Here is a 21,723-nt window from a genome sequence, read left to right on the forward strand (position 1 = left end):
TTACAAGAGCCACTGAGATGAGGGGTTGCTAGTGGGCTGCACAGAGTTATAGACTTCCATGTGGGAGAATGGAAACCATTTTAGTTTTTGGTATGATTTCCTAAGTTTGGAAGCATTCAGGCCAGAAAAGACACAGAATCAATCCGAACTTAACACCCACACAAATTACCCACCAGAACCATTTTTTAAGTATGAAATATTAAACCTCAGTGACCATCTACCGACGTGGGCCTCCTGGACAACAGGAGGACATTGTGATAGAATATTAAATTGTAAATTCTAGCTAGAGCACCAATTACAGCAAATACTCTTTCATCAGGTGCTGGGCTCTGCAGAACCGATGGAGGTTTTGCAAAAAACAAATTCCACATCTATTGAGTCCCCTCACCCTCAAGGTTGTGAAAAGCCTGAGGATGCAGAACTGGAAATAGATTCGGTGAGGGCATCAGAGTCGCACAGGTCTCCTTGCCTACAGGGAATGAGGGAGGTGTTCCCTGTTGCTGGCCTCCAGCCCTTCCTGAAGCGGAACGCTGATGCCGGTGACTCACTTGCCTGGGGAGATGGGTGGACCAGGGTAGAGTTCGGTTGGGCCTTCTTAGTCAGGAGAAAGGACACTGGCTGTGGGTGAAGGGGATATGGTCGGCCTGGGGCTTGTTTATGTGGAAACCCTGAAGGAGGAACAGCGGCTGGAGGAAAATATATTGCCTGTGTTATAGCTGTTCAGACACAAGCCATCTCTGTGTAAACCAGCTTTCTTAGTTAGAATTTCTATTGATGTGAAGGCACACCATGACCATGACAACTCGTATAAAGGAAAACATTCCATTGGGTGGCTTAGTGTCAGAAGTTTATCCCATTATCATCATGGTAGGACACGGTGGCATGCAGGCAGGCATGGAGCTGGAGAGGGAGCTGAATGTCCTACATCTCGGCTTGCAGGCAACAGGAAGTGGATTGAGACACTGGTGGTATTTTGAGCATACGTGAGACCTCAAAACCCGCCTCCCCGGTGACACTTCCTCCAAGAAGACCACACCGGACTCCAACAAGGCCACACCTCCTAACAGTGCCACTCCTTTCGTGAGCCATCGTCTTTCATACCATCTCACCAGCTCAAGTATCTGCCTGCTCCCCCTAACTACGTGGCGGCGGAGGTGATACCCCGGCACCATGGACCTTACCCTGCCAGTCTAGAGCTGAGCAGCATCCATGTGAATAACGGACTTTGGGGCCGCAAGTCCTTAACCTCAGGGACGCGAGGAGCTGGGGAGGTGGTCTCGTTGGTGGCTGCTGAATGTCAGTCCAGTCTGGAGGCTCTAAACTTCCAGCTGGACAGAGCCGACGCAAGGCCAACAGCATGGTCCTAACCCTCCCAAGCTCTCAGGTCAGCCCGATGCAGCTATCTCTGGTGTGTGAGAGCCACAGGAAGCATCCATGTGGCTGTAACAGCTACTGTTAGCAATTTCTGCAGAGAAAACCCACCAGGAAATACCCAGGGCCTGTGGGATGTCTCAGCAGGCAAAGGGGCTTGCCAGTGAGCCCAACCAGGACCTGCAATTGAGGTGTTAACTGACTCCTACAAGTTGTCGCCCGACCGCCACCCACGTGCCATGGCATACCACCGCCAACACACACGCAAAATAAATGAAAACGTTTAAAAGAGTAATATAACATTTCTTACTAAATGCCTTTATTATCATTGCTACTTTATAAAGCTTAGTATTTTTCTAAAAGGAAAGACTGGTTTACATGTAGGAAAGTTACAAGCGGATGGCTACAGATAACACAGCCACCAGGAAAGAGCAGAGCCAAAAACCATGGCAACCGAGCGGTAAGCAGCAATGATATTAACACCTACAAGAACCTAGCAGTGTGGTAAGGTAAGCAGGAAGCAGCCTTATATTAACGTTATTTAAATACAGAAATAGCACCTTACATTGAGCAATGTAAACTTGGTAGGTAGGTTCAAGTATAAAAGTTATACCCCCCAACTCTTGTACCAGAATGCAAGGGTTTCGCAAACCCTGGACAGCATCATTGGAGGCCGCGCACCCCCTCCGTGCTGACTCAGAGCTCATGTCCTCTGCAGGATCGCTAACAGTTTATTTCTTCTTGCCCTAAATTAGACTATGACAGACTCTAGATTGCCACTGCTTCTCCGCCCCAGGTACTCAAGTCCAGCCGGGCAGCCGCAAAGGGTACCAGGCCTTCTGGATGAGTCAAAAGCCAGAGCATGCGGGACCCTCGCATAGAAGTAACTTTGTCTTTCACTGATGACATTGCTTCTCAACACCCTCTCAAGAATTACAAATTCTCTGAGGTTAATGTGGTCAATTTGCAAACAGTAAAAACTCTAATAGTAAAGAACAGCACATAGTGAAAAATAAATGAACATTGTCCAGGAACAAGGGAAGAGGTTTGTGTTTCGACGGAGATGCGGACGTCTTGATGAAAATGCTTTGGGGCAGGTTTTACATGCCAGAGGCTTCGGCGGACCCACTGGCTGCATGTTCGATTATCTGAGAAAGGGTGATTCCCCTGTTCCGGAAAGGAACCAGCGGTGTGGTTTCAGTCATCACTACCATGCAGTTCTCACCTAACTCAAGGAAAAACCAACTTTTAAAAAGGGGAGTAATGCCATTTTACAACTTTAGAAGCTTAGTGTTGACAAAAAAAAAAATTGGATAAGTAGCGAATGTGTTACACCTGGCCACTCATTTCCCGTTTTCCAAAGCTGTTGTTGGGGTAGTAAGACCACAGATGTCCTGTACTTGACATAAAACTGTGTTGTTCAGGCTCCCAGAGTCTCTTAAATTAATATTTTTTATACTTTTATATGGTATTTCACAGGGCACAAAAAATACAGAGAAAAAGCAGCCTTATAGCAAGGCTCTAAGTTTCAAGAGAGGACGAAGAAAAGAGGGAAAAGGGAGTGGAAAAGAACAGGAGGTTTACTCTGAAGAGAGAAGACTGAGGTAAAAACACCAATCAATGTGGAACCCTAAAGCAAAGTGGCTCACAAAGGGAGGCGCACAACAGCTTCTGGGACTGTACCTGTTAGCACAGCCAACCCCTGTGCCCATCGTTCCTTTTCTGGGCCACAGAACTTACGGACACTCTTGGAAATGGGCAGAATGTGCCCATTTTCCCTCATCTCCCTCCAAATCTGAGGAAAATCAGTAAATGAAAAACAAAAGACTTAGCTATTGCTCTTTATGTTTCTGTTATCAATATGCTTCATAATTCAACCAACACTCTCGCCTGGTTCCAGTCTCCTCCGTTCCTTCCTGTCACCCTGATTCAGCTGACTATAAATGGCCACCATAAGAAGGCACATACATGACCCTGGACAGTGAACGTTCAACTTAAAAACCACAGGGCATGGAATGGAGCAAAGGAAGCTGAGCACAGTAGGTTCGGCTTTGTTTTAAACAAACAGTAAAACCTCACTATTCATGGTTACCAGAGAAACAAGTCACAAGGCACCTAGACTTCGATTTTGGCTCCCGTGTCCCCAGACGGGCTGAGCGCAGTCCATCCATCAATAGCTAGGTGGAGGAGCATTCACAGTTATTTTGGTCTTGACATCTGTCACGTATATACATTTATCCACATTATTAATAAGTTGTAGAATAAGTGCAGGGCAAATTATACAAAAAAAAAGTCTTAAACATTCAAGTCGCGATACCCTGAAAAAAAAAATATGTGTTAGACCGATGTTGTAAACTTTGTGCAGGAAGTCCCACTTCAGAAACAAAATAAATAACACCGTAAGATTCGTCACTGAAGGTGGCTCCCCGGAGCCTGAGCACGCAGTAGTGTGTTTTAGGCTGCAGAGAAAGTTCTCACTACAGACTCACTCAGGGCAATGAGACACACATCGCCAACGCTTGCCCCGGTTAAGTGCTAGACAGCCCCCCCACTTCAGAAAAACTGCAAGGCTCCAGCAGCCTGTCAGGAATGACTTCCAGCACTCGGATGATTCTCGAAGCAGACCACACCAGTCGGCCGGTCCTGCCGCTGTGACAGGCGGAGCCCGAGCTCTAGCTGGTGTTAGATGCATAATTAGTAACAATTACTTTCAGGCAAATAGGTGAGTTGTGATATTGGGAAGTTAGCAGAACCAGTGGATGCCAGAGAGGAAGCACACAGGCTGAGGACCTGGACAGCCTGTGTGTGTTCCATTTCGGACATTGTCTGGGGCGCGGGAAACTTCAGGGGCCGAGGCCACCCCACCCACTGAAGCAGCAGGTTAGTCAGGCCCACTGCTTGAGATTTCGAGTCGTCTCTGGGCCGAGCTAGTGTTTCGGGATTGGTTCCTTTCTCTTCTCCTAAAAACAGGGTCTCCAAGGCTGCCGGGAGTCTTGAAAAATGTCTCCCGGTGTCTTCGGTGGATGCTCTTGGGAGTCGCTGGTGCAGGAGACTGGACAGAAAGAGCAAAAGCAGAAGTGAAAAGATGTTTCAAGCTCCAAGATGGGAATCTCTTCCTGCTAGGTGTCACCAGATTGCCTGTCCCTTGTGCTCGGCTTTCCCACTAAGGGCTTCCCACCACCCAACCCTGAGCACAATGCGTGAGTATCTCAGATACAGAAAAGCACAGCCTACCAAAAATGGTACTGATGTGGCCGAGGTCTGGAGCCAGGCCCTGGGCTCTGCCATCACTTAGTTGTGTGATGCTGGACAAATTAAATTACTTCACCTCTGTGTCCCTCAGTGTCTGCATCTCCATCAGAGATGAATAGCAACTTCATAGGGCTAGAAGAACTAAGTGAGAAAATCTTGGTAGAGTACGTTAGAAGATGCAAAGCAAACACGCTGTGTGTCTGTGGTCCCTTCTGCTCACAGTCATCCTCTCTCTGTGTGCCCTACAGTGGAAGCGAGCATGATCCTGCTGATTCTCTACTGGCACTGCCCGGATCACTGCCTGGCCCGTAACTAGCTCTCAAAAGGCGCTGTGCTGACAGACAGATGGTATATTTGATAGCACACAGAGCTATATGTAAACTCAAGTCAGACCAACATTTGTCTCAGGGGGCCCACAACACAGAACTATAGGTAACTACGGAGGAGGGGAGTGGGAAAAATTGTGTTTCTCAGGGAAGAGCACCCAAATCGGTTATGCAGTACCAAGTGGTCAGCCCTGAAATTATACACACAAACGCCATGATAAGGGCTGAGCAAACTTCATATACATATTTAGGAACATGTAACATACATGTAACAACGGTTAAGGAGATAGAGGCCCTAGTTGAGGAGCTCCTGGCCTCGGTCAGCTGCTGTGAGAGGGAGGGGCGGTGCTCTTCGATGCAGTGACACCAGCCACACTTACCACACTGACCACACTCTGGGGCAGGCCCCATGCCCAGGAAGGGCTGGCCAACACAAAGTGGACTCAGGGAGCTTAGAAAGACAGAGGAGGAGAAAACCAAGCTGGACGGGGATGGAAGGGGATGAATATCATCCAAATACTGCAGGGAAATCCTCAAAGATTTAATAAAAACGTTATTTTCTGAAAAAGCGTATGTTGGGCACGGGGTGTGGATCAGTGGCAGAACATTTGTTTAGTTTATGTGTGGCCCAAGGCTTGACTTTCAGCTCTGCAAAAAAACTGAACCAAAACAAAATCGAGTCAGAAAACTAATGTGACTATTTAAATATACAGCAGACTTCTGAACCTCTGAATAACCTACCTCCAACGACTTTTAGTCACACATAATAACGTTTCTTGAGAGGAATGAGTGACTCTGAACACAGTGTCACAAGAATGGAAGAGGTTTTACTGGCTTGACTACAAAAGAATCTGTGAGACAAACACAGGGGCAGTGATTGTCCGTGTGTGTTTTCAGGAGTGTGTGCAACCCAAGCTCCCAGACTGTCCTACAGCCGTATCATTAAAGTTAGGATGGTCTCCTCAAACAGCCTGAAGAGATGAATGCCTGGTCAGGAGACTGTCCGAGTGCAGAGATCAATTATAACTACGCCTAATAACATTCCTTCTACCCTCAGCAAACTGGAAAGATTTGTCTTAAAGTATGACACCTCTTGCCTTGGATCCCAGAGCTCTGTGGAAGAAGCAGATAACACAGTTTCCACTGAAAACCAGGCAGGACCTGAGGTAATACCTCTGTGTCGGTCAAGTGACTGAGAAGAAAGCTAACTATATGTCGGCATACCCCATCATGGAGTGACCAAGCCTCGGGTCTTACCTGTTCTACTTTTACCATTGACACCGGATGTCTCCTGTAACTGGGGGACTCGGGATGGATGATGCCGTGTGAGCCTGGCATCCCTGGGCTCAGGTTGAGGGAGGGCTGACACTGAAGCTGAGAATCTGAGGAAGGGATGGTGGGCGTCGTCGGGCTGACCATGGCTGCAGGGCTGAGGAGAAGGTGCGCTGTGGATCCCAGGGTGGACAAGCCGAAATTCATGGGTCCGGTGTTTGGGAGAGTGGCGGGAGCTGAAGAAATGGGCGCGGGTATAGCCGGAGAATAGAGAACTGGGAAGGGGGCCAAACCCGGAGATGGCAAGAACATGCAAGGAACGCCGAAGGATGGCAGCTGACCCGACGGTGACGGCCCCACAGCATGGGGGGTCTGATTGCCTGGTAAGAGCATGTTGAAGCCGTTTAACCCTGAAACAGAAGGAGAACCAGGTGAAAAATCACAGGACAAGATCCCCTTCATGTTCACGTCCCTCATGGCTCCTCCAGCGGAGTTCTTAATAGATCAACACATGATGGAACCTTCTCTCTGGCGAGGGTGAGCATATTGGCTGTGCTCTTCCAGCTGACACAGCTACATCACAGTGGTGACAAGACTGCATGTCAGCCTTTACCTGCAGGGTCTTATGGCCAATGCCCACGGAGAACTCTTTAATTTCTTTCTCTGGGGATGCATGCATTTGTGTGTGAATGTGGGTGGGCGTGGTGATAAGAGGAAAACTTTGGGGGCTGGATCCACCTTCTATTCTCTTGTTTACCATCGCACAGACCAGGCTAGCTGTCCTGAGAGCTTCTAAGGATTCTCCTGCCTCAGTTTCCCATTTCTCCACAGGAACGCAGGAAATATGGAGATATGTACCACCGTGCCCAGTGTTGCGTGGGCTCTGGGGATTTGAACCGGGTCTTCATGCTGACTCAATAAACACTTTACTGAACCGCCTCCTCCTCCTGTGGAGGGGTTTTAGTAGGGACTGCACCGAATCCAAAATGAAGGGGAAAATAAAATTTCGGTACGAAAACCTCTACTTTGATTGCTATGAACTTCTAGCCAAAAATTTCTATTTCCCTCAGTGATCGCAAGCAAGAATTCCTAAGTGTCTGAATGATACTTTGGCAATACTGAAAAGTACAGTGGGGCCTGGAGAGATAGCTCTCTTGAGAAAGTGCCACACTCAAGAAGACCTGGATCTGAGCTGACACGGCTACCTCACACTGGGACTCTAGACTGAAGGTCTTATTATTATGTTTAACAATCACAGCTTTGGAAGTGTGCGGCGTTCTGGACTTGCCGCTAGATGTCATTTCTCTGTGTAGCCCTGACTGTCCTGGACCTCACTCTGCAGACCAGGCTGGCGTCAAACTCAGAGATCTGCCTGACTCAGCCACCCTACTGCTAGGATTACAGATGTGTGCCACCACTGCCCAGTTGTTACTGGGTCTTCTTATTAGTGTAGATAACTAAAAAATTGACTTTTTACTTTAATCTTACTGGAATTGTTTCTTTGTATGCCCATGTACTAAGTTGTCTGCTTTGAGACATTCTGAGGAGTTCATGTGTTTCCTTCAATCGCCTAATAATGGCTTATGGTTGAGAAATAGTTTTTTAAAAAAAAAAAGCCAAAGAAACCAACCAAAGAAAAGTTCCATATTGTGCTATGATTTCAGTTCTACAGTGGACGAGTCTGTGCTTCCATATTAAAGTGTTCTCAACACTGAGATGTCCCAGAGGCAACAATGCAAGCTGAGGACATGGCAGATGAAGAAACACCCTTCTCCTCTGCCTGGCAGACCAGACTGAAGCCAGCACGTGACTGGACCCAAGGCATCTCAGAAACCTGGTGGCCAATCATTGTTACCAACTTGACGGAATTGGGAATCGTCTAAGAGACATGCCTGACCGTCTGTCAGGCTGCTGCACTGGAGGTCCACCGAGGAGGGAAGATGCTCCCTAAACGTGGGCAGAGCCAGCCCCTTGGCTGAGGCCCTGGCCTGAACGAAAGCTAGAAAGCTGGTGGGCAACAGCATCCCACCCTCCCGGGTCTCCTTTTATTTTATTTTTAATATGGGATGCTTCACAGATGTTCATGTCACCCTTGCACAGGGGCTGTGCTAATCGCCTCTGCATCCTTCTAATTGTAGTACACAATTCTACACTGCCAAAGCGATTACCCCTCTGGGTCTTGACTGCAGACACAATGTAAGCAGCTGTGTGCTCCTTTGGCCATGCCCTCCCAGACCACACGCCAAAATAAACCTTCCCTTCTTTAATCTGTTCTCAAGTATTCCCTTCTAACACAGAAAAGTAGCTAAGACAGTATCTCTGTATCAAGAATAACGACGTACATAGGACAAACCTGACCAGCTTTTCGCTCTAATTCGGTTTATTCGAAGTAACAACATGATCTACTGAGCCTCACTTCGTAAGTGCCAGTACTGACACGCTCTAGGTGCTTTAGATTTATTAGATCCAGTTCAGTTTCTCAGCACTCCAGAGAAGCAGGTGCTATTACTATTCTTCTACTAACGAGACTATCTGAGTGCTTGTTTTAAGTTGACGTAGGTCATGGAGTGGTTTTAAATGTCAAGTCCTCTTACTGTAGATCACGGTGACGCACTCAGTATTGCTCGACCCTGAAAAATCAGAATGCCGGCTGTGTACAATCGCCGACACATTCATTCTATGAGTCTAAAACCGTGCTAGACTTGCTTGAATCAAAAAATAAACTTGTCTTTTAAGTGGGCGGTTTCTTCGTCAGATAAAGTGTAACGCATTTAAAATGTATCCCATTACCCCCGTAGTTGTTGAACAGAGGACAGGAGCCTTGACCTTTGTTTGTGGAGACCGGGAGTGAGATGCGCACAGCCCGACAATTTACTACTTTCCCTGGTCTGGTGACACGGGCAGAGATGGGAACGCATGGTGTGACCGGCACGGGCTTCCCTTACCTGCTGGAGACTGCACGTACAGATACTGCAGCAGGGCGGGGTCTTTGGTGACGTCATTTCCGTTTGAAGGCTTCTCTGCGTCTGGATTTCTCGAAGGGTTTCCACATGCAGAAGCAAGGAAGCAGCAGTTTGCCACGGCCTTTCCTGAAACTTCTTCATCCGCCGGGGGCTGACCCTTTTCACAGGCGGAGGCTTCCAGGGGCGTAGATCTCCCGTCTCCCGCGGCCACAGGAGAGGCGAGGGCTGTGGAGTTTGACGGTCTCTAAGCACGACCAAACCAGAAAGCAGAGAAGCCAAGTCAGGATTCCAGGAGTCAGTTTTAGATAGAAGAGTTCTCTTAAAATTGATAGCATACAGACGAGAAAACAGCCAGGTGTCAGTTGGATTAATGGCTCAGGTTTTTGAGACCGAGTTTCTCTGTGTAACAGCCCTAGCTATCCTGAAACTAGTTCTATAGACCAGGCTGGCCTCGAACTCACAGAGATCCGCCTGCCTCTGCCTCCCGAGTGTTGGGATTAAAGGCGTGCGCCATCACCGTGGGCCTCTAATTAAAATTTGATTTACTTTTTGTTAAGTTACTTCTTTGACAATTTCACGCAGGTACGTGATGCATTTTGGCTACTCTCTCCTATACCTGCTGGTATCTCCCTCCCATTCTTACCAACTCTATTTCCTTCTCACACTTCTAATCTGCAATGCTGAGCTATATATAAAAGTAGAAAAAAACCACTTTGGCGGGAGAAAGGCAGAAGGGAAAGGCTCTTAATGGAGTAATCTCCACGCAGCGCGCCACGTTGACCCACAGCACGCTGCTGAGAGGAACACGCTCTGGTTCTCCCAGCCTCACTGGTTGGTTCTACCTCATTAACTTCTGCGCGGCTACTGTGGGGAGGGGGACACAGACGGCTCATCTTTTTGTCTGTTTCATTCCGTAGCTAAGGAACCAGGATCGCTGGGCAGCACAGAGCACTGACCCAGCCCAGAGCCGGCTTTCCAGAGCCATTCACATCCCCGATTCAGGCACCCCACTGTTTCCAGGGCCCAAATGATTCCAAACTTGTTTTTTTTGTTGTTCATGAAACAACACTGAGATGGAATATACAAACACACTAACGACGATTATTACCCTGTACTAACAAGCAAGCTTTTTTCTTCTCTATACTTTTTTGGCTTTTCATAAGAAGCGTGATTTTTTTATTTTGCTAAAATAAAAGTTACTTTTCTTTTTTTTTAAAAATATTTATTTATTTATTTATTATGTATACAGCATTCCTTCCATGTATGCGTGCAGGCCAGAAGAGGGCACCAGACAGATAGTTGTGAGCCACCATATGGTTGCTGGGAATTGAACTCAGGACCTTTGGAAGAGCAGGCAATGCTCTTAACCTCTGAGCCATCTCTCCAGCCCCAAAAGTTACTTTTCTTATAGTATTATCTTATGGTAAGATTTTTTGGGAAAGCTAGTCTGGAGCTTCATTAAATACATGAGGACCACATGAAATATGCTTCTAGTCCAGAGTCTACTGCCTCAGAGCATCTGTCATCATTAAGCTCCGAGCCAACGAGATGACACCAGACACATTTACCCACAATCCCTTACCTTGGGCATGACTAGGGATAAGGGGCTGTCTTCAAATTCCTGACTCTGCCTTTTCACGGCAGGCTCATCCTCCTTGTGGGGATTCCTCTCCTCACACAGGCGCTTCTGAGCCGAGGGTGCCAAGGACAGGTCAGCTGGGACTTCTGAGCCACCATCCTCCTCTGCTCTCAGCTCTGGGGACAGTCCCTCCTGCAGGCTCCCACACAGCATGAACAGCGAGGAGGGCACGTAGACCAGGGGCTGGCCAGCGAGCAGAGCTGGCTTCAAGCTCTCTGCGTCTGAGGTGGCGGGAGGAATGTGGCCACCTGCTTGTCCGTGGAGGCCATTCTGCGTGGAAGAAGCCTGCAAATCTGGCTGAGCAACAGAAAATACTGGGTGGGCTAAAGACTTGACACAGTATTCCGAGTCAGCGGGGAGGGCAGGGTCCAAGCTGTTTGCTGGAGGCACCACTCTCTTGCTGGCAAAGGCTTCCCCCCTGTAATAAAGAGAAAAGATGATTACCATCAAGTCACCGAGTTCTACCACAGCCCCTGATTCACTGCTGTCCAAGTCAGAAGTGAGGCAAGACTGCTCGGACGATGTTCAAATGTCCTCCCTGGGCACACAGAGGCAGACCAAGGAACTCTTGATGGGTGGCTAGGGACAACATGAGGCCAACATGGGAAGAGCTGTTGGGCTCTCAGATGACCGACCACTGGCTGACACTGGTTCTCCCACAGCTCATGGTTATCGAGTATCAAGCACTTGGTCCCTGACGGACATTTGGTACCATACTGTAGTCATAGCTACTCCTGTTCCCACTTACTGATGAGGAAAACCCGGGCCACGCTCAGTTAATCCACCTGCTCCGGTTCTAAGGATGTGAAGCTGGACCTCACTGCAGGTCTGTTTGACGGCAAAGGCCAGCTTCCCGGTTACTCGAGGGAGTACGGGTGGAAGTGAGGCTGGGCCGGACTGATGTAAAGGAAAGCTGGTTGAGTTTACCTAGAAAGTGGGCGGTGAGGAAGTGCATGTATCTACCGGGGTTGGTACTTTGTTTTTTCCTCTCCGATTGCTCAGTACTAATAACGGATGCTTAGGCAGCCCTCAGCCCTCATTCAAAACTAAGCCCCGTTATGAGATTTTAATGTTTTGGCCATATATATATATATATATAGATATTGTATTATACAATACGCGAATGTGTTTCGTTCATGTTTTGAACTAGATTAACCTCTGGAAAGTAGAGGATGTGGGTTTCTGCTTGGCTGCACACATGACTGAGACCCTCTTCACCCAGGGCCAGTTTTGCAGGTTGAGTACTTCTCTCCAACCACGGCCTCCCTAAGCGAGAAACTGAGCTCTGAAAGTCAGAGTGAATCTATCAGCCGTCAGTGTGTCCGCTGGCCATGGCTGTCAACCTCTCCATCTTCACCAGGAACGGCAACACAACCTGACCGTGACTGGGTTCTTAAAGGTGACTTACTGTGATTTGTCTTCTACTTTCTGTCTGTAGATGGCTGCCAGACTTCCAATTTCTAGGGAATAGGCTGATCCTGCAAGGGAACGTGAAGGGTTAACAGATGCAGTGGGGCCACGCTGTGCAGACACACACAACACAGACACACAACACAGTTCCTCCAGGCTGAGGGGTTGTGAAGACCACTCCAAATCTGCTCTGGCTTTGTTTCAGAAAGGGCACTTTTCAGACCGTAGCTATTAACAGTGATTTCAGGTCTCATTAAGAATAAGTAAGAGAGAAAAACAAATGTTGTTTCCCAAGTTATAAACTTCTGTGATATATCAAAGGGGCCAGCATAGCAAGCCAATTGATCAAGGCTGACTGGATCAATTTCAGGCATGGGGCTATGCTCACACACTGTGAAGTCAGCGTCTCTTTTGCAGCCAGTAACTGTTTGATTTCAGGCAAGAGAAGAGTTGGCTGTTGAGAAAAACGGCATGGTCTAGAGAGATCATTTAAAAATGCCTGCATATCACCATGGCTGCTTTTCCATGGCAACTCACGGACTCCAGAGGTGGAGCAAGGGCCCGTACCTTGTTTTCCTCCCTGTGGGCTGCTGGGCTCCGAGCTCACTTTCCTCTCTATCTTCTCAGACGTCTGAACCGTGTTAAAGGAACCGTACCGAGCCAGCCTCTGTTTCGCGCACACTCGGATCTGGCCATACGTTTCTTTCTTCCATTCCGGTAAGACAGAGGCAGAGACATCTAGTAGTTCTTCGTCTAGGGGGAGAAAATCAGACGGCAGTGCTGTTACACAGCTACAGTCTAGGGTAATTTTCACCTTTTTAAGGGATGGTTTTGAGCGGTGGGAGAGATGGCTGCCCTTCAGGAGAACTCAGGTTCGATTCCAAGCACCCACAGGGCAGCTCACAACTGTCTGGAAGTCCAGTTCCAGAGGATTGGACACCCCACACAGACATACATGCAGGCAAAACTCCAAAGCACATGAAATAAAAATAAAAAGTAAAGAGATTGCTTTAAACTTACAATTGAAATAGTTATCCTATAAACAGCAACAACAAAAAAAACCTAAGACCATCAAAGGAATTTTATGAGCTATCTCAAACCCCAATTTCTTTCCATATACTGGAAAAGAAAAAATGGCTAACTATAACGTAAGAACGAACCTATATGCATCCTAAAATTATCCCAACTGCAACTGAAGTGGAGCAAGATGTTCTGCAACTTGAATTAGAACAGGCCCAGCATTTTCATGCTCGGTTAGGGTCCGACAGCAAAGGAAACCCGGCCACGTTCAGCTCCGCATGCGTGGTTTGAGATCCACTTTCAGGATGAATCGAGATCAGCTTCTCACTCCAAAGCTTCAGGGCAATGCAGAGGAGAGTCCCACTTTTCTACTTTGCTTTATTACTTTTTTTCTTGCACAGGTAGAGGCTTGGTTACCAAGTGACCACAGGAATAAGGTCAGCAGATATCAGGGCTGACATGCTGATGAACAGCGAGACATTTTATGCTTCAATGTAAAAAGATGGACATTTCTGTAGCTCAGGCAGCCATCCCCACAGTCTGGCCGGTCATTCCCACCTTGTTTATTTGTGCTCATTTCTTATATACGCCCAGAGAGTACAGATTTTAATTATAAATCTGATTTGACACGCTGAAAAAGTCCAGCTAGACTTTTAGAAAATGCGCTTTGACCTAATGCGACTTTGAAACTGAACCAAAAATAAAACTTGATGGCTTTCGCTGTCATGTAACAAAAGCCCAATATATGTTGCCTTTATAAAATCAGAAGTACAAGACGAAAAGAGGAAATAGGTCGAGTCAGTCCCAGGGGTCATAGCTACCCGCTCTCCTGAATCAAATAAAACACTGAACAGGAATGTATATACCCGTGGCTCTTAGGACACTAGGCAAGGGATGCGGGAAGACGGCGACCCCTTAGAGCAGACGTGAAATTAAGCAAGCTTAGACTGTCTGAAATTACTACCAGAAGGATGTTTCTAGGAGGGGGTGCAGGAACCCGAGAGTCTCCCCAAGCTGAGGTGCAGCTGGAGGACCAAGGCAGGGTGGCAGGCAGCTAGAGTTTGCAGGGCAGGACAGTGGCAGGGACATCAGTATTCATCTAACATTTACTCTAATGGTACACTTTCACAAGGATGTTCCCTCATTGATAATTAAAATCTGGATGACACACCCAATGCTAAGAGCAGCGAAGCCTCCACCATTCATTCATTCATATTCATTCATTCATGGACAGTCTCTCAATGTAGCACTGGCTGGCCTGAAACCCACCTTGTAGACCAGGGTAGCTTCAAAGTATAGAGATCACCTGTCTCTACCTCTCGAGTGTTAGGTGGAAAGCCAGTCACCACTGTGACATTACAGCCCATCTCCCCTTTGACACCTAGGAGCGTTGGCTTTATATACTTGGGTGCTTCAGTGCTAAGTGCATACAAAAACACCATTTAAATTCCTCCTTGAATGGATCCTTTTATGACTAAAAGCCCATTGTTTCTTTTTACCATTTACGACGTTATTTCAGTTTCTAACTGCAGGGTATATTTTTTTTTTTTGCTACTCCGTTACTTTCTGTTGTCAGGTCTCTTAGATTGTGTGTGTGTTTGAGTGCTTCTTGAGATTGGATTTCTGTATCTTTCACAAGACCCGAGGACTCTATGGCAGTTTCCACATCAGTGTTGATTTCTCAGGCTCTTTCCTGTCCCTCCTCTTCTGGAATGCAGTCATATGAATGCCTGCTTACTTATGGCGGAGGAAATCTGATCATTGGGTCAGTGTGGCCACTGCGCAGGCTCTATCTTTTAACGGTGGGGAGGGTAATCGGTGCACATTCTCTGCCATCACAGATAGTTCATACTGATCATTTTGTTCATTCTTTTCCGTCCATCTTCCCTTATGTCTTTGAGGTTTGGTTTGCTACATCAATTAAGTTTGATTCCTTTTCTTCTTTGTAAAACTGCTCTGCTAGTATGTTTTATATCCGCAAGATATACTTATCCTTTGCTTCTAATGTTAAGACTACTTTAGGCATTTAAATGTTATTGCATTTATTTTAGAGTTTTGTGTGTGTGTGTGTGTGTGTGCGCGCGCACACACATTGGAGATCAGAGAGCAGCTTGGGGGAGGTGGTTATTCTTTCTGTTTTGGGTTCTCTGCATTCTCGGACAAAATTACCAGGCTTGGCAGCAAGGGCCTTTCTTTAAGTCTATAAAGCTGGTCCAGTGGGGACAAATTTAATCAGGTTTTGCTTGTTTTATATATGTAAAATATCTGCCTCATTTTTCAAGGATTACTTTCCTGGAAATAACCTTCTCATTATTATTATTATTATTGTTGTTGTTATTTTGAGACAGGGTTTCTCTGTGTAGCCCTGGCTGGCCTCGAACTCACAGAGATCCACCTGCTTCTGCCCCCCCTCCCCCACCCCATGCTGGAATTAAAGGCGTGCGCCACCAACACCCAGCTCCAAGGATTCCGATGTTTCTGGCATCCGTGCTCACGGGTGCACTCATCTGCACAGGTATGGGTGACTAATCGTGTACATGATGTTTTAATCCTAAAAGGAAAAGAAATGTTAATTCTACATTTGAAAAAAAAATGCGAAGGGGTGCTGGGTGGTGGCGGCGGCGTGTATCTCAGAATGCAAGCCTATCACTAAGCAAGGCACGACTATTTTGAATGCTGATAAGGAGAGGGTATCACAGGTGAAGAGAAGCCAAAGGCACAGAAACAACAAAAACCATGAGGTCTTTTCTTTCACATAGGCAGGGACCACTCCACACAAAAGTTAAATCTCTCGTGGCATTAAGTATAGTAAATGGCCTGCAGTCTACACAGTAAATTCTTGCTGGCTTGAAGTAGTTATACTTGATTTTAAGGGGATTTTTATCTAGATCCTAATATGATGTGTGATTTCCCTCCTCTGTATGCTGTGATTACCATTAATGAATAAAGAACTGCTTTGAGCTATAGCAGGGCAGGGTGGGGAGGAGCAAAGCTAGGCAGGGAGGACTGCACTGAATGCTGGGAGAAAGAAGGGCGGAGTCAGAGAGAAGCCACGTACTCCCCGCCGGACAGACGGACAGATGCTGGAAACTTTAGCCGGTAAGCCAGCCACGCGGTGATACACAGATTAACGAAGATGGGTTAAATTAAGGTGTAAGAGTTAGCCAATAAGAAGCAAGAGCTAATGGGCCAAGCAGTGTTTTAAATAACACAGTTTCTGTGTGATTATTTCGGTTCTGGGTGGCCGGAACGAACAAGCAGCCTGCCTCCAGCACTGATATGTTACCAGGAGGCAGAGAGCTGTATCTTTTATTAGCTAGTTATGTGGCACAAATTTGTATCACCATACCAACACGGAAAGGGCAATTCAAACATTATCTGAACGGCTGGTGCTCAGGCACCGTGGCTGCATGTAAGGTCCGTTGCGCAGAAGATCCAGTCCCTGGCCACACATATATTAACTGTTCCTTTGATATGGTTTAGCAAAATTATGGTATGTTTAACCATTTAACTAAATGACATAAAAGGCATCCGATATGTCCCTACCAGATTTAGAAGGTACCTTATCTTGTGCCAGCTTTGATTGTAGTTTTTAAATGCTACTGAAAAACAGTGGCTTATTTTGCAGATGTAGAAATCACCCAAGTTCAGAAGTGTCTCTTTAAATTTGGAGTCCCAAATTTTTCAGGGAAAAGTTCCAGAACAAAATAAAAGTTCACAAATGAGTATACTTTAGCAGTTACGTAAACCCGTGGTCTTCTAGTATTTTCCTTCCTGATGTGAATGAGGCAACAGCACCTACATTTGCTGGACAGTAATTATGAGTCCAAGAGCGACGTCACTAGTGTAACATTCAATGTGACATAGAGAGCGGGGAGAGGTCGATTTTGCTGGAATTCCACAGCAGGTCCTCGGCAGAACCCATCTCCTTACCAATGGAGCTGAAGTCCACGGGCCCGATCCACTTGAAGGCTGGTTTACGGCCTCGCTCTTCCGTGACGTGCACTTTCTTTATCAGAGCCAAGCTGGTCAGGACATTGGCTATGTCATAGAGGCGCCGTACCTTTGCTTGAAGATAGAAAACACAGCTAAGGTCAAGCCATGTGCCATGCCACTGTATTTTAGTTTACATAACAGGGAACATTCCTTGGCTACCACGTGAACCTCCAGAGCACAGGTGACATGAGATTGACGGCTGTCATGGTATCAGTGGAGAGCTATGCACACGAGGCACATGCAGACACACAGTATCCGGGGAGGACAATGTGCCCTTTCCTTCCCACAACGTCACAGCTTGTGTAAGAGCCCTTTGCGGACAGGCAGGGAGCTTCATGATAGCAAAAACACCGGGGGAGACAGGCTGGGATGAAAGGCTTAGTGAATATCACTCTGGAATGTGGCCACCAAAAGCTTGTCTCGCCTGTCCCCCAGCAAGAGGTGGTGGCGCCCGCCTCACAGGCGCTGACCTGTGACAATGACAGGGATTCCCCGTGGTCTCTGTGAAGCCACACTCCTGGTACACAGGATGCGGAAGATTCAAGGTCATGGGGTACAGTTTTGAAAGACAGCAGGCGCTCACCTGAAACCCCGGCCAAGCCGGAGAGGCCTGATGGGTGAGATCTGCATCGAAAGCACATTGGAGAATCTTTGGAAAATGCATGTATGAAGTGTGTGTGTGTGTGTGTGTGTGTGGTGGGGGCGACACACGACTCAGATGGTGTGTTAAAAAACAGGACAAGATGGCCTGTCTGCTTTTCTAGTCAAGAGTTGAAGGGAGGGTCACATGTCTACTTGATGTCTGGGTTACTGCCAGGGTCGGGCTTTATCTGAACCATTCCACCCGCAGGATGGCTATTATTCCAGCCAAAACCAAAACACTACTGGAGAATGATAAGCCCCTGGCTCCTTACCAGGGCACGGACCCTGCAGCTAAGCTCAAAGGGAAAGGAAGGTTCAAACGTGGGCGCGACACCCAGAGGCTCTCTCCTCCGGAGCAGCACTGTTCCCGCCCCCCACCCCAGCCCTGGCCATTTCTGGGGTGCTTACCTGTAGAAAACTTTCATCTCCAGCCTTCAGAGAAGTAGGCGGGGGATGGGGAGAGAAGGGGAAAGAAGACTCAGGCATTCTGTCTCGGATGTAGCATCACCAAAGAGAAATGCTAATGGATCACACCCTCCCGGGCTCTCGGGGGAGCATTCCGATTCGCCCTGTCCACTATAACCGTGGAGGGAAAGGAGCTTGACGTGGATCTGGTGGGGGTTCTATTAGCTGATTGACTGTTTACTGCACGCAGGGCTTTTATGAGCACAAGGGCTACATTTCTCCAAAACCACCACCGTCAATAAAAACCCTCTCTGGATATATTTATTTCAGAGGCAGGAAGCAGTGTCAGCAATCCGGCCCTTTTGTGCTGATACATGGATTAGGTGAAAGCTCTTACTTTTGAATTTACTGTGGTCTGGGGTGTCTTGGCTTTCTTCTATGAGGATTTTGGCAGCTACGTCCAGGGTAACAATCTTGGTTTTGGAGACAAGGAACAGCATGACAAACTTCTGGCTCATAATTCTGAGAGATTTATCTTTCCGACTGTTTGCAGATGCTAAAATGGGAAAGAGAATAGAAATCATCAAAACGCGGCTTTGCCACAAGAAAGACTTTGCTACCAGTTCCCCAGCTCCGCCACTCCTCACTCCGCCAGCATTGGCGGGATCATCGGGTAACAGGCAGAAGCCACTGGAAGCACATCACAAAAATAAGCCTGTAAAGAAATCGGAAGGATCTCCCCACATCTCATAACAGGGCGGTGATTTTCCACTGCTCTTAATAGTTCATGCTCACATCACGTAACAGAAGCCACATGGCAGGTTTCCTTAAGCAGCTCTGAAGAGATGAACGCAGACAGATAAAAGGATGGGGGTAGGGACCAGGAGCTGCTTTTAGAACATCGACTCTCCTCTCAAAAGCGAGAGCTCCATTTATGTGTTGTGTGTGTACGTGTTCGTGTGGATGGGTGTACATGCTCACGTGGAGCGGGTATTTGCGTATCCGTGCGGAGCCCAAAGGTCGACAGCTGCTTTGCAACTTAATTTGTTGAGACAGGGTCTCCCACAGAACATGGAGCTCACTGACTCTTTAGGGAGCCCCTTGGATCCTACTACCTCTGGCTCCCTAGTGTTAGGGTCATAGACACACCCCAGAGGTACCTGACTTTACTTGGTACTGGGGATCTGAATTCAGGTCCTCAGCTATCTTCCCAACCCAAGAACCCCATTTTTCTGTCATCACCATGTCTAGAAGGCACCCTAACAGTAGGGCCTGCCTTTACACAAACAGGACACCGATTATCTGTGTGCTTCTGTGGATGGCAGAACCCCCATAAGATGACTGTCTCCTCTGGTTATAGGGTAAGTACTTCCTTATGGGGTGGAGCTAAATAAAACCATTCTACCCTTCGCCAGCGTCCAGTAGTGCAAGGTAGCGTGTCAGTGATGCCTGTATGTGCCATTCTCAAAACAGGGGGATGTGGGACTGATGGGTATCAATGCTTCAGCGAGAAGAGACAGAGAAGTTGGGGTAAAGGAAGAACAATGAAGACATAACAGACTCAACTATGGGGGTTGTTCTTCTTAGCAATCTACTCAAACAAAATAATTGAATAAAATGCTTTGAGAAGAAATTGCGTTCAGTGTGAAGTCTCAAGGCAAACAGTATGTGGTTATCAGTCTCTATGGCTCCTACATTCTGACCAGGAGAAAGAACTGTCACAAGTGAGGTGGAGCGGGCAGCTCAGCTGGCGGCCAGGGCAAGAGTGCACCCCACCCCGCCGTCAAAAGAGACTCTGTTCCCAGTTTCCAGAGACCATCACTCCCTTTGCTTTTCCATGAACTCATACTGGACTCACAAGAAGGGTAGTCGGACTCAGAAAAATCAAGTAGGTGTTGATCTTGGGGATCCGGGGAGCCATCTTTCCTGCGCTCCCCGAACCTATAATCCACCAAGTCCAGCTCCTTCTGCTGGAGGCAGGCCATCTGCTCTTCGTACTTCTGCTCCTCTCCCAGTCTTTGCAGCGTCCTCAGGGTTCTGGGCAGGCTGTGTCGACCGTGCCAACCGTACTGATTCTTCGCCACCCGGCTGACCAGATGCAGGGACTCCAGCACATTGACGATGTCATAGATGCGTCTTCTCTCCACACCTGTTGGCAAAAGGAGAAGGCAGATGACGTCACACAAGTAGACATTTCTGCGTATCCACTCCCGAAGGGTCTGGAAAGGTTCTGTGTACTATTTGACTGATGTTAATGTCTAGCAACCATGCCTACTGGACACCAGCTGGCTGCGAGTCACCTGCACTCCTAACTGGTTGGTGGACTTGCATAAGTTCCTTGTCTCACTGACGAGACAGAATATTTGACGAAGGCAATGGAAGGTTTATACTGACTCATTGTTCAGGGAGGCAGCCCAGCATGGTGAAGAGGTCACAGTGCCGGGATGGGAGGCGGCGGCTGCACCTATAGTCAGGAAACGGAAAGAGACGAAGCTGACCTGCCTTCTCATTTTAGTCTGTTAGGGACCCTACCCCACGGGACTGTGCTGCCACATTCTAGGCGGGCCTTGCAGATCTTTCTGGAGATACCCTGGTAGGTTCACCTAGAGGATGTGTCCCTGTGATGAGCCTAAATCCTGTCAGCACACTGACAGCAAAGATTAACAATCATAGAGCTAAAAAATAGACTCTCACCTCATCACCAGACAGTACTGTCTTGTCTTGGGGGTTTGAACGGTATAACACAATATACTCCCTCTCTGCAGTCTGGTAAGGAAAGTGGATGGTAAATATTGCCTCCGGTTTTGAACCGGCTACTCCAGATTCAAGGGCTTAGTCCCCTTCTCATGTCGCCGGAAGAACACAAGTCCTTTATTTGCCATGGCTTGTAGTAACCCTCCTTGCGTTCTCGTTCACCATTGGCTAACAAGCTGGCCAGCAGGGAAGCGCAAAGCACAGTACAGGCCAACCATGAAAATGAATTCACCGCTCCCTTCCCTGCGCGCCCCCAAGCTGGACTTCTCTTCTAATGTCTGAAAATACGTATGCTGCCTCAATCTATCCCTTATAAGTCAAGTAGCTACCTAACCTCTTCACAGTATAGTACTTCCCTTACAAAGTAATTAAGTTTGAACACAGACATAAAGGGTCCTCAACAGTTGTTAATTTTATCTAAATACGTGCAGGATTTGGAGCCACCTAAACCCCCGCCAACACAGAGTCACAGTGGAGGCAGATTTTAAACATCTCTGGTCCATGACTCACTCTCCTGAGTGACGGGCCCCGGGACTGCTGTTCCCTTTGCTCTCGTCTAAGGATCCACACTAAAGCCTTCAGGCCTTTGAAGAAAACCCAGACTGGCTAAAAAGAGGCTCCATTTGTTGCATCTGCCAGAAACAGACTCAGTGAGGGCAGCTTTGGGTTCTTG

General features: G+C 47.5%; 1 protein-coding gene and 1 pseudogene across 2 annotated transcripts in view; both read right to left on the bottom strand.

Moving 5' to 3' along the window:
• Positions 1 to 1,694: 1,694 nt before the first annotated feature.
• The window catches only part of E2f7 (E2F transcription factor 7), a 35,178-nt gene continuing 15,149 nt past the window's right edge, over positions 1,695 to 21,723 (bottom strand). For both annotated transcript variants that reach the window (XM_075954515.1, XM_075954513.1), the window contains exons 5-13: positions 20,155 to 20,445; positions 18,694 to 18,852; positions 17,187 to 17,321; positions 12,801 to 12,986; positions 12,232 to 12,301; positions 10,767 to 11,241; positions 9,167 to 9,428; positions 6,207 to 6,631; positions 1,695 to 4,423 (exon numbers count right to left, since the gene is read on the bottom strand). In XM_075954515.1, coding sequence (XP_075810630.1) covers positions 4,253 to 4,423; positions 6,207 to 6,631; positions 9,167 to 9,428; positions 10,767 to 11,241; positions 12,232 to 12,301; positions 12,801 to 12,986; positions 17,187 to 17,321; positions 18,694 to 18,852; positions 20,155 to 20,445 — 2,174 coding nt within the window. In that variant the 3' untranslated portion in view covers positions 1,695 to 4,252. The remainder of the gene's footprint in view (positions 4,424 to 6,206; positions 6,632 to 9,166; positions 9,429 to 10,766; positions 11,242 to 12,231; positions 12,302 to 12,800; positions 12,987 to 17,186; positions 17,322 to 18,693; positions 18,853 to 20,154; positions 20,446 to 21,723) is intronic.
• Positions 8,277 to 8,377, bottom strand: LOC142839064 (U6 spliceosomal RNA; annotated as a pseudogene).

Source organism: Microtus pennsylvanicus, chromosome 20 (genome assembly GCF_037038515.1).
Source record: "Microtus pennsylvanicus isolate mMicPen1 chromosome 20, mMicPen1.hap1, whole genome shotgun sequence".
Classification (NCBI taxonomy): Eukaryota; Metazoa; Chordata; class Mammalia; order Rodentia; family Cricetidae; genus Microtus; species Microtus pennsylvanicus.